General features: G+C 44.9%; 3 protein-coding genes across 3 annotated transcripts; 2 read left to right on the top strand and 1 right to left on the bottom strand.

The window, feature by feature from the left end:
• Positions 1-7,843: 7,843 nt before the first annotated feature.
• On the bottom strand, positions 7,844-8,887 carry MCYG_07948 (protein kinase domain-containing protein; the record flags this gene model as incomplete). Its single annotated transcript, XM_002844119.1, has 1 exon — positions 7,844-8,887. One exon carries the CDS (start codon positions 8,885-8,887, stop codon positions 7,844-7,846), a length of 1,044 nt encoding a protein of 347 aa, XP_002844165.1.
• A 696-nt stretch (positions 8,888-9,583) lies between these two features.
• Positions 9,584-13,538, top strand: MCYG_07947 (conserved hypothetical protein; the record flags this gene model as incomplete). Its single annotated transcript, XM_002844118.1, has 3 exons — positions 9,584-9,926; positions 9,997-10,437; positions 10,513-13,538. The coding sequence occupies 3 exons, from the start codon at positions 9,584-9,586 to the stop codon at positions 13,536-13,538; spliced, it is 3,810 nt and encodes a 1,269-aa protein (XP_002844164.1).
• A 556-nt stretch (positions 13,539-14,094) lies between these two features.
• MCYG_07946 (conserved hypothetical protein) lies at positions 14,095-16,044 on the top strand (the record flags this gene model as incomplete). The annotated part of the gene is made up of 5 exons (XM_002844117.1): positions 14,095-14,125; positions 14,206-14,231; positions 14,283-14,641; positions 14,706-15,591; positions 15,682-16,044. The coding sequence occupies 5 exons, from the start codon at positions 14,095-14,097 to the stop codon at positions 16,042-16,044; spliced, it is 1,665 nt and encodes a 554-aa protein (XP_002844163.1).

Raw genomic sequence — 16,044 nt, 5'->3', positions numbered from 1 at the left:
TCGCCTCTGGACATGTTGTAGAGGGGGCCCCAGGGGATCTTTGGCTTGTTTCCCCGTTCGTCCTGTTCGACTAGCTCGATCTCGTGATCGATGCCTGGTCTATGTGGGGACAGCGTTTCTGCTACCTTCTGGTCGAACACGTCCAGGTACTCGTAATACTGCGGCGGTAGCTTCGTTCTGGGATCCGTCCGTGGCTTTACCTTTAGAGCCTTCTCGATGTCCGCCATGCTCGCTGCGAATATTTCGACAGGAGCTGTCTGGTGAAGACTTCCACAGACAGGCTCTGTTGTCACCTGTGCGCACAGCGTACTCTGTGCAGTGGGCTCGATAGGGGCCGTCTGGTGATGGCATCGCCAGACCGGCCTTGTTGGTGCTTGTGCACCTTGTCCTACAGACTCGCTGGGAGCCGTCTGGTGATGGCATCGCCAGACCGGCCTTGTTGGTGCTTGTGCACCTTGTCCTACAGACTCGCTGGGAGCCGTCTGGTGAGGTCTTCGCCAGATAGATTCTGACGTTGTTCGTGGACGGCACCCTGCCTCCTGCTCATCGAGGTCTCCCTTTTGCGCCTTCTCCCTCCTTGCTCTCCTGTATAAGCAGCTAAAGGCTGCGGCTGAAATTTCCTTTATATCCATTTTCCTCTGCATGTCCCCTACCTCTACTCTAACCCCTGTCCGATTAAAAACCAATGTCCTCGTCTGTTTTTCCAATGAGGCGTCCTGATCCGCCATCCAACCCCTTCCCAATATAATGTCGTACCCTGCTGCCCGCGGCAGGATATACATGAACACACGCTCCTGTCGGTTGCCCGCGATATCTAGGGTCATGTACCCTACTTCTGTTATCGTCTCGCCCGTCGGTCCATTCACACCGGAGAGTGCACGTGGTGTGATTGGAATACGCTTAATACGCTGCTTCCTGGCAAAGGCTGATGTTATTACTCCATAGGCTCTACAGCCAGTATCTATCATAGTTCTAGCTACAGCGGTTTGATTCACTATAGCATCTACAACGATGTGTGGACTTTCCATCTTTCCTTTCTGGAACCTTTGCCATTCTTGCAGTATATCTTCTCGGGGCTCCTGTGTGCGCTTTAACACAGGAGCTAGTCTTTTCCCTGGCCCGAGTAGTTGGCGTCCTCCTCCTCTTCTAGGTCTGGCGGTGGTCCCGACGCCGCCGGGGTCACATCTGTGACCTGTGTTGTTGGGCGTGGCGGCAGGTAAGGGCAAGCTGCGACGAAGTGGCCTGCGCCTCCGCAGCGTAGGCACCTACGGCCCTGCCTACGCTTTTCCCTCTCTTCAGGCGACGCCCACTTAGCACGGCGAGCTGGCTTCTGGGCGGTGCTGTCAATATCCATAGGGTCCCCTCGAGGGACCGCTGGGGCGAGAGCGCGGGGCTGCTGGTTCTGAGAGCTCCATGCTCTGTAACCTTGGAGCCCGATGCGCTGGGCCTGGGCCACTCGCTGTGCCTCTCTAGACCTATCATCCGTTCGCCTAAGGAGGGAGCAGTAGTCCTCGTAGGACTCGGGGGTATCTACTCCAATCATATACTCTAGGAGCTTAGGGTCTAGGGCCATCTGCAGTGCTCCTATCTTTGCTGTGTCGTCCCAAGTGTGGCCTCCTGCTTCCATAATAACTTGATCAAATTCTGCAAGAAACTCAGCCAGTGCTCGCTTCCCTTGGCGTATAGTGTACACCCGCCGCCTGGCCTTCTCCTGCCGAGCTGGGTCGACGAAAAGGTGGTCCAGGTAAGCACAGAAATGTGCTGGTGTAAACTGGCTTGGGTCGTACTGGTTGCGCTCTACCCAGGGAAGGACTCTCCTCGCTGCTACTCCTTCTAGTCGGGAGAAAATATACCATACTCGCTGGCTAGGGCCCCCAATTGACTCCCCATCCACTGTAAGTTTAGCGTTGACTTCCATCCTCCATGATGGATAGTCCAATAGTCTTTCTCCACTGAACTTCTCCGCGTTTGGTAAGGCGGGTTTTGGCCGATCAGGGTGTGGTGGTGTCTGTATCGAGGGGGCCGGTGAGGCTTGGGGGGTGAGATGTGCTACTAGGGGTGTCCCCTGCTCCTGTACCCTCTCTCTCAGCGTGGCTAGCTGCGCTGTTAAGGTTCTGATCTGCTCCGTCTGCCTCTCCATAAGGGTACTCTGCTGCTCTAGAAAAGCTCCTAACCAACTCGGTGGCTGGTTACTATTCTGCTGTCCATTTCCATTGTTCTCCTGGCCCTGACGTTGGCCTTCCGCTGTATCCATTGCGTTCCAATCTTCCATTCCAATGTTCCTATACCAATGTTTCCAATATCTTCTGTGTACTCGATGTACCCAATGTGTCCAATGTAACCAATGTGTCCAATGTAACCAATGTGTCCAATGTAACCAATGTGTCCAATATATCCAATATGACCAATGTGTCCAATGTAACCAATATAACCAATATAATGATGTGTTTTGTAATGTTAACGGCCGAAGAGAGTTCTATTCAACTAACTAAGGGTATCCGTAAGTCGAAGACAAAACACATGGGGAAGAAGAAGAAAGGGGAAAAGGAAGGAAGTCGGTGATGGGGGATGGAGCTATAGCTTCAGGCGTTGAGGTCATGTGACCGTGTTGAGGGTCACGTGCGCGAGAGTAAAAAGGGGGAGTCTGGTGATGGCATCTCCAGACAGGCCTTGCTGCCTCGTCGATTACGGAGCGCGCGGTGACCCGAGAAGGGAATAGGGGTCCAACCCCTTACACCTAGCCTTCTCCTGCCGAGCTGGGTCGACGAAAAGGTGGTCCAGGTAAGTATAGAAATATACTAGTATAAACTGGCTTGGGTCGTACTAGTTACGCTCTACTTAAGGAAGGACTCTCCTCGCTACTACTCCTTCTAGTCGGGAGAAAATATACTATACTCGCTAGCTAGGGCCCTTAATTAACTCCCTATCTACTATAAGTTTAGCGTTAACTTCTATCCTCTATAATAGATAGTCTAATAGTTTTTCTCTACTAAACTTCTCCGCGTTTAGTAAGGCGGGTTTTAGCTAATTAGGGTGTGGTAGTATCTATATCGAGGGGGCCGGTGAGGCTTAGGGGGTAAGATATACTACTAGGGGTATCCCCTACTCCTATACCCTCTCTCTTAGCGTAGCTAGCTGCGCTATTAAGATTCTGATCTACTCCGTCTGCCTCTCTATAAGGGTACTCTACTACTCTAGAAAAGCTCCTAACTAACTCGGTAGCTGGTTACTATTCTACTATTTATTTCTATTATTCTTCTAGCTCTGACGTTAGCCTTCCGCTATATCTATTACGTTCTAATCTTCTATTCTAATATTCCTATACCAATGTTTCCAATATCTTCTGTGTACTCGATGTACTCAATGTGTCCAATATAACCAATGTGTCTAATATAATCAATGTGTCCAATATAACCAATGTATCTAATATAACCAATGTGTCCAATGTAACCAATATAACTAATAAGACCAATATAAGGATATGTTTTATAATATTAACGGCCGAAGAGAGTTCTATTTAACTAACTAAGGGTATCCGTAAGTCGAAGACAAAATATATAGGGAAGAAGAAGAAAGGGGAAAAGGAAGGAAGTCGGTGATAGGGGATAGAGCTATAGCTCTAGGCGTTAAGGTTATATAACCGTGTTAAGGGTCACGTACGCGAGAGTAAAAGGGGGAGTCTAGTGATAGTATCTCTAGATAGGCCTTGCTGCCTCGTTGATTACGGAGCGCGCGGTGACCCGAGAAGGGAATAGGGGTCCAACCCCTTACAGGGACCTAATATAGCTTATATATATAAGGGTACTTATCGTCTATTTTAATTAAGAGTTCTTTTAATACTCACGATTAAAGTCAACTTTATAGTAAGTTATAGCTTTATAGTACTAATTAATATAAGTATATTTCCTTTATCTAACTAATATTCCCTTAATAAGCCTTATACCTAATTAACTAGAGTACTACTTTAATTATAATAAGGAACTTATATCTATAGAAGTAAGCTAGACTTAGAGCTATTACCTTAAAGTTAGATACTAGAGTATCTCTATTTAGATATATCTCTAATAATACTTCGACCTAACTATCTATAAAGAGTCCTTGAGTGATTCTCACCCAAGTGTACTTCCAGTTATATAGGCTGAAGAACCCCCTTTATAGCACTTATTCTATATATTCTATTTATTACTAGACTAGGGTTAGTACCGAGTTAGGCCGGGTTTTAGCCTTTAAACTACCGACCTAATTAGGTCGGTACTAATAAATTCTTAGCACGGGTTAGGCCGGGCCGGACCGCGTTAAGTCGGGTAAAAAACCCGAGTTTTTAACTTTCTATTACTAATAGTAATATCTTCCTAAATAGGAAGGCTAGGCGAATAAAAATATTATTATTTAAAAGCTCTATTAATTCTCTATAAAATAAGGCTATTTACGTTTTAAAATTATTAGTATTAGAAGCTCTAGCTTTATATTAAGATATAGTTCTAAAAATAGTATACTTTCTTTAAAATTTAGCTAGAGAGCTTAATTTAAATAGTATTAAACTACTAATAACTTTATTTAATAGAGATTTAATAGAGCTTTCTAAAGATTCTATTCTTATTTACTTAGCTTCCCTATTTAGAGAGTTAGAATATTTTAAGCCTTAACCCGACTCGACGGGCTGGGTTCTAAGCCTTAACCCGGCTCGCCGGGTCGGACCGAGTCTAAAAAAAGCCTAATACCGACTCGACCCGGCCGGGTCGGACCGGGCCGGTCCGGGTAAAAAACCCGGACTCGGCCCCAGTCTACCGCGCTCTATTCCTTTTCCTTCTTCTTATTAAACTCCTTACTTCGTTATCTTAACCTCTTAACCCCTTTTTTAACCCTTAGATTCTTTAAAGCTTCTTCTACCTTCTTCTTCTTCTTAGGGTTCGGTATCTAATCCTTTAGTCTAATATACTCTTCTAGATAATAGTACTCGTTATACTAGTATATTCCTCTATAAATATAGATTAGAGCTAGTCTTCTAGATTAGAATTAAGTCCGTCTCTAGAATATAGATTTTAAGGTCGTTTAGAATATTAATTAGAATATTACTAGGTCAAAAGCCTAAGCTTTCTCCTATAGCTAGCAGAGCTATCTATAAGTAATGGAGCGAATGTATTCAATATCGATATTCAAAAAATATCACGTGACCTGATGACTAAGATGATGACTCAGCACCCATCCAACATGTCGATGACTAAGCATATATCCAATATGTTGATGACTCAGCATTACTATTCAAATATTTTGATGGGGTAAGATGACTAAGCTGCCAAGCCACTAGTTATGCAAGGTTACAAGTATCCAATCAAATGCTCAGGATTCAACCAATCACGTAATTTACAGCAGACCCACAAATACGCACATTTGACCCCTTCTATATATCCACTTTTTGGAATACAATATACTTCGCTTCGCTCCGTAAATAAGTTATAGTAGATATTAAGAATACTATTTAGAATTTAGTCTTTATTATTATAATATTCTTCCTATAGTAATATTAGAAGTCTTAAATAAGATCTATAAAGTTAACTAAGTTAGTTTAATAATACTAGATAACTATATATATATAGTTAATCTTTTTATTTATTAAAATAAAGTCGTCCTTTACTCGTTCTAGTCTTCTAGATATAATATCTTAAGCTTTTAGACTTCCTAGAATACCTCTATCTAATTATTAAGCTAGATAAAAATATCTCTAGCTCTTAATTTAGCTTTTAATACTTTATATTTTTATTCTATCTTATATATTCTATCTTTATCTATTAGGTAGAGGTATTTCTTTAATCTTTTTATTATTTTATATAACGAATCCTCTACTTAGAGTTAATTAAATACTAAATAAGTAAGTATTATTATTAGATAGATTTAGAATATTAATAGGGTATTTCTTTCTATTTAATACTTTAATTACTATTTCTTATAGTCCTCCTTTAGAATCTTTAGTATTTTAAGCTAGTCCTTATTAAAGTCTAAAATACTAGTTACTTAAGGATTTATATCCTTATACTCGACCTTTTTAAATAGAGTAATATACTCTAGTTCTACTTTAAGATCTAGATTTACTAGATTCTAGATATTTAATTAATAGGCTAGGGCTTTAATACCCCTATACTAAAGGTACTAGTCCCGTTTATTTTTAAGTATAGTAATCCTTACTATAATAGTCTTAGTATATTAATTCGCTATTATTAATTAATATTAAATAAATAATATTTAATATTATTAATTACTACTTCTTATTAATAGTTAGTATATTAGAATATTTAAATTAGATATTATTTTAATTTAATTTATAATAACTAGGCTTATAACTATTAAATATAAGTAAAAGTAGCGAATAATAATTAGCTAAATAAGTTTAAACGTATATATAGGTATAAATATATATATATTAGTGAGCTTAAAGAGCTTAGATATAGGGGGTAAGTCTCTGCCGGATATAATAGGGGCAGTGTACGTGATCTAACTACGTTGCTGACTAAGTACAACATTTGACAAAAGACCACTGTTGGGCGGTTACGTCCTAATTCTCAAGCGGTAATAAAACGACCATCTGTCAAGAACCCCACCAAGAAGGCCACATAAATTGCGTTCAAAGGCCACCACCTGTGTCAGTGAATTTGGTGACACCCCTATTTACTCCGTATTCATATAATCAAAGCGGGCGGTACGGAGTATATCACTTGACTCAGCCTCCTTTTACTTTCGCTACGTAATTTCTGGGAGACTGTAAGGAGAACACGTGACTAGAGCCTCAATAAGACACGACAGCAGCAAAAGGATGCCTCAGCGACCAAGTGAACACTGGAAAGAGCGATAAATAGGCGTAGAATGGATGAATGATGATGGCCAGAAGGACCGATGAGCATGCGACGGCTTCTTATCTATACAGAGCCAAGGGCCGTCGGCTGCCCTACTGTTTGACCGTTGTCAAACTTCGTCTTTAGATTGCGGCCGGTCTCTTTCCGCGATTTGTCCCCAGCGAAGTTACGGAGTCTATACCACGACAAAACTGGAGCATGAGAAGATCTACGTTAACCTTTTTAGGTTGGTCCCTAGTGCATCTTGGCGGCGGGAAGCACCTTTAAATACGCGGCTATGACGTTATACGGGTCGGAAGGTGTAACTCGGTGAACTACAATGTAATATGCTGTTCATCCGGTATTTCTCTAACTTATCTCAATGTAGATACCTGATCTGCCAGAGCTGATGATATTCACAGAGTGCCACTGCAGATAAAAGTCAATATAGGCCAGCCATATCTTCTCAATACAAGCGTGGTGTTGGTGTATTTTTTGAAGGACGCACGACAATGGGAGACGACCGTCCCTATACCGCCCTTATACCTTTTTTAGTTTCTGGAGACGTTACCATTGAAGGGAAACTGCTTGAAGAGCGCTGTTGTTATGACATTTTTGGGATATGCACCGTCGATGCCCCAAAGGTGGTAAGGTAGGGTCATGGATGATTTCGTTTGTAAGTTGAATTAGTCTAGATTAGAATATGATATATTTACAATACTAGCAGACAAAGTCTAGATAGAGCAATATTATCCCGGACAACCGTACTTGGAGAACAGAAGTTTGCAAAGAATTAGGGGTATAAGCTAATGGTGGAGTATATCAAGAAGCGGTCTGGGACTTCTCGAACGATGAATATGCAACCAATATCATTGAGCCTATGCTAGGGAGCAAGGTTGTAATTGCAATGTGCGTTCAGACGTTATATTCTAACATAATGTTGGATCCATGAAGTCGGAAAACCCTAGAATATTGGCGGGTGTTTATTAATATCTAGAGGCAGGGGACTTCTGCCGTCACAATCTCCTTAGGACGCTCACTAAGCTCTGCCAAAATTGCTTAGCGTTTCCTATAATCGCCTGAACGTATCTTTGCCAGAAAGGTTGAAAGCGCAAAGCCATCTCGGGCCCAAGTAGCCCATTCTGGATCAGCCGTTCACATGTTTTTCGCTCCTTTGCATACATAGTACCGGTTCCATACTCCGCAGACAATGCGAAATCTTCGGTTGAGTGCCTGATAGTATACGCTGCCAGGGACATATTGGGGAAGACGTTATGCCAACAAGCAAAGATAAATTCATCAAAAACTGGATGCCGGTCGAGGACTGGAAACTCCATATCGCTGAATCGGCGGCTCAATTCCTTGGGGTCTTTATCTTGAAGATCGATGTCTTCATACGGTTCATGGCCGTACAATAGAAAATAGACAAGAGTACCAAGTGAAAACTGCTCCGTTCGAGCACAGCAGAGGCCATAGGTATATTTCAAAGGACCGATGGTTAGCTCTCTAGCCCATGGAGCAAAAGAACTATCAAGTAATTGACCGATGGTGGTAGCGCGGTCAAAGTCACATAGCTTCAGGTTGAGGCTGTCATCAAGCAGGCAGTTACGGGGAGCCACATCATTATGACAGAAACCCATCTTTTCCACATACTCAAGCGCTGATGCCACTTGTCGTACCCATCGAGCAATGAGAGCGGGATCTTCATGATAATTCACACCTACAAGTCGTCCGAAATATTCGTTGGGGCGGTTCGGGCGTTTCTCACGCTTCTGATACTCGAAATAGCGTTTATCAATCCGGTTACCGCTGCAGTAGGATAGAAAGATGTGATCTGGAAGCGCAAGATAGCATGCAACGATGTCTGCACATCTATCCTGTCGCTCAATCAAGCGGTTATAAAACTTGACTTCAAGGAGGAAAGGATGTGGCCGCCCTTCTGCTTTGAATTTGCACGATTGGAGTCTTTTAACCACGATGGTCGGGCTGACTCTATGGACTATCGATTCACATCCAAAACCAACACCCTCACAATGTTCGAGAATTTTCGGGAACTCCATGGCCTACAAAGATACGGCTGGTGTGAAGAGAAAGGTCAAACGTAAAGGCAGAAGTGATGAATTGCTGGGCAATTCTCCCATCTATTAGTAGATGGTATTATACTCTGGTTGGGGGAGTGACTCGCGCAACATAAATTAGAACACTGCCTCAGACTGTTAGCTAATAGTAATTTGATATCTTCTACCTTTACGTACACTCGAATGCCAGCTTGATATTGACGATGGCCGCATTAACGAGCTTAGTAAGCAGTTTCAGCAGCCGCCGCCAAGCAAGCCGCAACTTCCAATGAAAATCGAACGACAACAACGATCTTAAGGTCAATATAAACAGAAAAGGAGATAAACCAGCTGCTCGAGGGATCCCTGGGGGGGTGATATATTGTAAAATATGTGGAGGAACAGTGGATAACCCTTTAATTACATTATAGGGTAATTAAAGCGGTTAAAACCTATACCCACCAGTTGGTAGCATGTTTATACCTGGTCGTTATATCAATGCTTCACCACCACTCTAACCCCCAAGGGCGGGGGTTAGCTAGCCGTGGGGGCCATAGTTACCCCTGGCGCCTTGTTCTAGCCGCCTTTCGTTTTGATCTCTTCCTCAGTTTCAAATTGTAAAGGCAGTTATTATACCGGAATCCAACTCCAACCCTGAAGACTGATGATACATTTCCCACCCAGCAAAATTTCACTGCGATGCTATCACGGCAGACCAAGCGCCATCGCGTTGCTTCTAGCCTGAAAGAAGCCGATCAATCATTCGGAATCCAACTTGAACCAACCAAGATACACAACCTGGCGGGCGCCAACGAGATCTCTCCCAGCACTGGCTTGCTGGCTGAACGGAATATTATGAACGGTACAAAAAGGCTCTGGGAGCCCGTTTTCCTTCGTCGATCTACGCTCTTATCGTTTGCTGTTTTGTTCATCGTACTGCTAGCTGCATTAACAGCAGTATGGCGAATCTCCGAGAAAGAACAGGGCCTCAGTACCGTCAATCCAACTAACTATTATCTCTGGACTTATGGTCCGACAGCCGGTAAGTGTTGGTCAAAGGGATAATGACTATTTAAAACCTGGGCTAGGCTAATACTGCCTTTTTGCGCAAGTTTTCACCATCGTCAGCGCACTCTGGGGCCAGGTCGAATATCGAGCCTTGCAGCTTTTCCCATGGCGCCTAATGGCTCGTGGGTTTGTATCGGCGTCAGATAGTGTTTTGCTCGACTACCTTTCCTCGTGGAACGTATGGGCCCTGTTCAAATCTGTGAAGCGTGGCCATTTCATGGTCTCGGTTTCTATCGCGGTATCACTGGTTATTAAGTTAATGACAGTCCTATCCACGGGCCTGTTTACCACGAAAGATGTTCAACTGGAGCTCATCAAAGACTTTCACGTACAGAAAGTTTTTAATGGGGATAACTTCAACCAATCTGCTGTGGATGCCCGTGCTTACTACAAAATGTGGGGAGTCGCCCAACACAATCTCAGCAACCCAGCAGGGACTACAGATGGGCATGCGTTTGAGAATTTCTTCTATGATACCAGTCCAAGTGAGTAAAGACGCTCCTCAGCTCCCCATCGGCCGGCTGTTTCTGGAGTTCACACCTGACACGGCTACTTTGCAGCGGGAACCCCCATATATTTGCAGAACACTACATACCAAGCGACTGTTGATGTGTTTACGCCATCACTTGAATGCCAGGAGGCGTCCGTAACGACCCACAGTAATATTACGGACGTAGGGCTGCATATTGATGATTGTGCCGTGGTAATTCCTGGCGAATCGTCCGCATTCTCACCATTAAGGATTGCGCTAGGGAGTTGTGATGGCAACATTGCTAGAGGCGTAGGAAACTACCCTGATGACTCCATGGACGCCAAAAATACCGACTGGAGACTCTGGATATACATTTCAGGCGGGCTGAGCGAAGAACCCAACGGATATCCGATACCGTACTATAGTTACCCCAACACGACGTCTGCCTACGCCAAGGTTATCGGCCTGATGTGCAAACTCTCGTACTCTACCAACCGCGGCAATGTCACATTGACGGGGTCTGGGGATATTGACAACCCCTTGATCGATTTAACCATTGCACACCCTGTCGAAATCCCTGGACTAGCGAACGTCAGCGCGTCCAGGATACTATACGGGTCCTATTTTTCAGTTGACCAAGCTGCCACCCTTTTATCCTCACGCGATCCCCCTTATCTGATTTTGGGTACGGGTTTTTCTGGTCTCAAAAGCCTATTCGATGTCAGCACTCTCACAAACCGAGTCACAGACACATTTCACGCTCTTGCAGTTCAGCTTGCGTCGGAATACCTAATGGCAGCCCCCTCTCGTTCCGGTACCAGCACAGTGAAAGGAATAATGGGGACTAAGCAGACTCGGCTGACAGTCCGAAGTGACGCTGCGTATTCTATCATATCGATCCTGGGGCTATTGGCTTTGGTATCCCTGTTATTTTGTCATTTCTTCCTTCCTTCTGCTGTCTGCCCACGAGATCCCGGATCTATCGGTGGCCTAGGAACGATCTTGGCTAATAGCCATGAGTTTATGGACGCTTTGTCCGGCATGGGCCATACCTCGAAAGCGGAGCTTCAAAAGGTCCTCGCTGGCCAGTCTTACGTCACTACAGCAAAAGCAGATACCTTTTTGATTAAGCCAAATGGCCCTAAAATTGAAAAATCCGCTCAGTTTTTACAGCCGTCCTGGTGGCGACCCTTCGCAGCAGGTCCTCTAGGGCGTGCTCTAGCCCTTCTTGTGCCAATCTGTCTCATCATTGTCCTTGAGATATTGTATCAAAAGTCCCGAAGCTTGAACGGCCTTGCTGACGTTAACATAAGCATAAGCTATTTAAGCTACACATGGACCTACATTCCGCCGCTAGTGATGCTGGGAGTCCGGGCCCTCTACGAATGCGTGTATTTCAACGCAAGAGTGTTCCAGCCTTACCACGAGTTAAAGCGCGGCCATGCATCACCCGAAACAAGTATCATGGACAATCAACACCGAAACTTAGCCATTGTTGGCGTTTGGGGCGCTATTACGAAGAGGCAGTGGTCGGTCATGGCAGCTGGCGTTGCTGTCCTAATCGCTCCATCCCTACCTATCATAGTGTCGGGTCTCTACACTGTGTCTAATGTTGCCTCTGCTAGCGAAATTACTCTAACCCAGATGAACAGAGTCAACATGAGTGACGGGTATATTTATTCAAAAGCGTGTGATACCGTGGATGTTAAGCTTGGTGATATGACTATTCAATACAACCTTTCCTATCCACAATGGACGTATCAAGACCTCTCGTTTCCAAAGCTGAAGGTTAACCAACACAACCTTTCAAACGAAACAGTTAATGCACTGAATAACCGTGGTTCCTTCATCAAGGCACAGGTTCCTGGCCTAAGGCTCGATATGGGTTGCAAAGAAGTACCGCCGGATGCATACGTCGCCGGTCGCGGAACAAGATATCCCTATGAAGACGACATTATTGCCAACATCACCGCGCTAGTTGATAATTGCTCCTTCAGAGCAACCGATTTGGCGTCATACTATCGCTCACCAGGGAACAGATATTTTAGTAGCTTTGCTGAGCCCCGCGCACATGATATTGGTCCTTCTGGATTACCGAACAGTTGTCCCGGACTTGTCGTGATGTATGGGAAAGTTAATCCGACCCAAGACACGATTGAAGCAATCACAGTGCTGAAGTGCAGATCGAGGATCGAACAAGTGGATGTCTCTATTCAGCTGTCGTATCCTTCCTATGCCTTCGATTTATCATCTCCCCCGTCCGTTGTACCGGGATCCGCGACGACCCTGTTTGACGGATTCATGGGATCTGGATGGGAATCTGTCGCCCCTAACGGCGGCTATATGTCATCCGCCATCCTAGATCTATATTCCGGGGATAAGAGCACGCAAGGTCTGAGTCTTGTATTCAGAAGCATCATCCACGGCGAAGCAGGCATATCAGCCTCAGCCCTCCTTGAAGCAGACATACTAAAGGTACAACTGCAAAAAGTCTGGGGCATCATCACCGCTCAAATGATCAACAGTCGAGGCCGACAAGACTACGATGAACCCGTAGCCGCATCATCATACCTTAGCACCGAAAAACGGCCAATGTACTCTGCCTCGCTAAATAATCCCTTCAATACCCGGCTATTCCAGAATATGATCTCCACGCGCATGTTGCAAGCCGTTCTGGCCGCAATGACACTCTGCGGAGCTATTAGTATTTTCCTCATGGACACTCGAAAAGTCCTACCCAAGAGCCCGCTCAGCATTGCCGCAGCGGCGAGTCTACTTTCAGATTCCCGTATTCTTAACTCCGGCACGGCCTCTAGCTTCGAGAGATCTAAAGGTATAATACCCCCCGGCAGCGAGTGGTGCAACGACGAACAGCTCAAACAGCGTGGTGTCTTCCAAGGACGGACTTTTACGCTTGGCTGGTGGGGCGTTGAGGGAAACAATGGTATCAACGATTCAGAATCCCAGACCCAAAGAGACACGGCGGTTTCGAATAATGGAGTTGACAGCGTAAGTAGGCGCAGCATGTCAATACAGTCTGACGTTGAGAGCAAGAGTCGAAAGCGATTCGGCATCGACACGGATGATATCAATCACTTCGATTTCCCGGTATAATCAACCTCAAGTTTTACAATCATACACCCTTTATAGAGTAATATACATAGGTATACGGATGAACAGACTACATCGTTGGGAGTTTGGGCAGATTAATAATATAGACCCTCTAAGAAATATAATCCATCTTACCCCGTTTATCCCTGTTCTAGTTAAATTTCGGACAATATAGTCAACTTTTCATCGAGCAGTAGAACAAGTTATGATAACTTCATTCCTTATTTTAATAATATACTAAACGGCTTATAATGTAGGCGCCTGCATGGGTTAAACGGGAAGAAGGTGAAGTTGAAGCTACACGAATTCACAAGGACGGCACGAAGTTCGATTTTTTATATACTCCGAGGCTCTACCCTGCTTACCCCTTTTATAGTTAAGTTCGTATAGTATCAGACAGCCACCTTTTCATCCGTAGTTATGTGTTATTCGATAGACTACGATGATTGCAAATCACTCTAGAGGTTATATTTCGATGTTGAGAGAGCAGTCAAAGTTGCATATCGTGTTCTCGTTTGCAGTTACGAGATTCCCTGGCGTCGAATGAAAGCTGCAGCCAATGGCTGGCATCCCTGTGGCCAATTTGAACGGTAGAGAATATTTCTCTTCTTCGCACTCCAGGCTGGTAACACAGAAATACCCGTAAGAATGTTGACAGAACTCCCTATAGAGCTGCTGGTACTGATTGCTAGCCATGTGAGTGTTGTGTATTCTCTCTGCTGAAGACCAGTTAACTGATATGTAAAGATACCATACCGGGCAGACCTGCGCAGCCTCTGTTTGGTTTGTAGACGGCTGTGTGATGCCACTCTTCCAGTCCTATACGAGGATCTTAGAATCGCGGCAAGGCGTACAGCGAAAGAGGATATCCTTGACTGCGTGGTAGACTCGCTTGAACGGATACCTCTCCGCCGTTTAAGATACACCAAGCATGTCTGCCTCTACACTGTGCTCAACAGGCCCTCTCGCTGTATTCACGATGTTAGTAAGGTAACCGGAGTGCCTATGATAGAAGAAGAAGAGGAAGAAAAGGTATATGGGAGGCTACTGAGGGCCTTGGATGTTGTACTGTCGGCCATTCCCAAGGATGCTCTCCTCACCTTCAGGTATTTTCTCTTATACAGCCTGTGTTTACTTGTGTGATGGTCCTATCTAACTCGCCGTGTCTAGGTGGGATATGAAATCATGCCTCCCCCAGGACCTGTTCTCGAATGTTCGTGGCCTGATGGGTAATCAACGGCATGTCAGGGCCCTTGAATTCCATACGGATGTCTGTTGCAGTAAAAGTACGGGAGCAGACTACCCCATAGATGTCTCTTGTCTCCAAAACCTGCAGTCTCTAACATGGAGAGGACCGCGTCAAGGGAAAGATTTCGAGTTGATCCGGAAGTGCCTTCGGTCAAGCAGCAACATCAAGACATTGAATCTAGCTTTATGGTGGTATGAGGAAGATGAAGAGTTCATCAGTCCATCATTCCTATTCTTGAAGCGCAGAGATAAATATCTGATACGGGATGTATTGGGCATTCAAGAAGAAGGGATGAACCAGCCTTTACCCTCTCTTGAAACATTATCTCTTGGGCCAGTATCGTTTTACGGCATGGAGGCCGACATAGCATGTGCATTGAATCTGGAACGCCTGCGTACCCTGAAGCTGCAGAACTGTCCAGGCTGTTTTGGACTGCTGGAAGCCCTTGCTGAGTCCACCAAGAAGCCCCTGAGATTGACAACTCTTGAGATCACACTTAACCTGTCTATCAACAATCGGAAACTTAGGCGATTTGACAATATTCCTGCAGCCTTTTCAAGATTCCTTAGGGCATTCCACAGCCTAGAGAACTTGTTCCTTTTTCTTCCGAAACGCATCCTGGCGGGCATTGACGCTGATGCTATTCTGAACAACCACCCGGGCCTTCGCCGCCTACTTATCCATGGCTTCGTCTACAGAGAGCTCACGGTAGCAGATAGCAACGGAGTTCCGGATAATCTCTTCCAGCCCTTGCTAACGGGTTCTTCAATAATGTGTGTTGGAGCACGCTTGCATGTCCGAACGATGGTAAGTCGAACAAGCTCAACCAGTTAGTTAGTTCAACCGGTTAGTTAGTTACTCGTGCTTTGGCTGACCTTTCGCTATTTTACACGTCAGATTGAAAGGTGGAAGAAGCTGTCACCAAGACCGTTGTGCAAGCTGTTACATCTTCGAGTAAGACCAGACCCCGGGTTCATTCAGGGCCCAGAGCCGATAACGCAAAACCGAGACAGGTTAATAAACACCGGATTGATATCCATGCTGGATTTTACAAAGTGGGCATTCAGCGACGATGGGCTCCCTGAGCTCCAGGTCCTCGCATGGGGTATGTTTTCTCGTGATACGCCTTTGGACAATAACATGCTCTTTTGCAGGAGTGAAGACGGATTTAAACCCTTGACTCGAGCGGATGTATATGCTTGGGACTTTTTTCAGCAAAATATGGACATGTTGACTTTGACCCACGACCAAAATTACTAG

The sequence above is a fragment of the Microsporum canis genome, genomic scaffold (genome assembly GCF_000151145.1).
Source record: "Microsporum canis CBS 113480 supercont1.7 genomic scaffold, whole genome shotgun sequence".
Taxonomy (NCBI): domain Eukaryota; kingdom Fungi; phylum Ascomycota; class Eurotiomycetes; order Onygenales; family Arthrodermataceae; genus Microsporum; species Microsporum canis.
The sequence above is the reverse complement of the archived record's forward strand: the minus strand, read 5'-3'. Positions and strand labels throughout refer to the sequence as shown.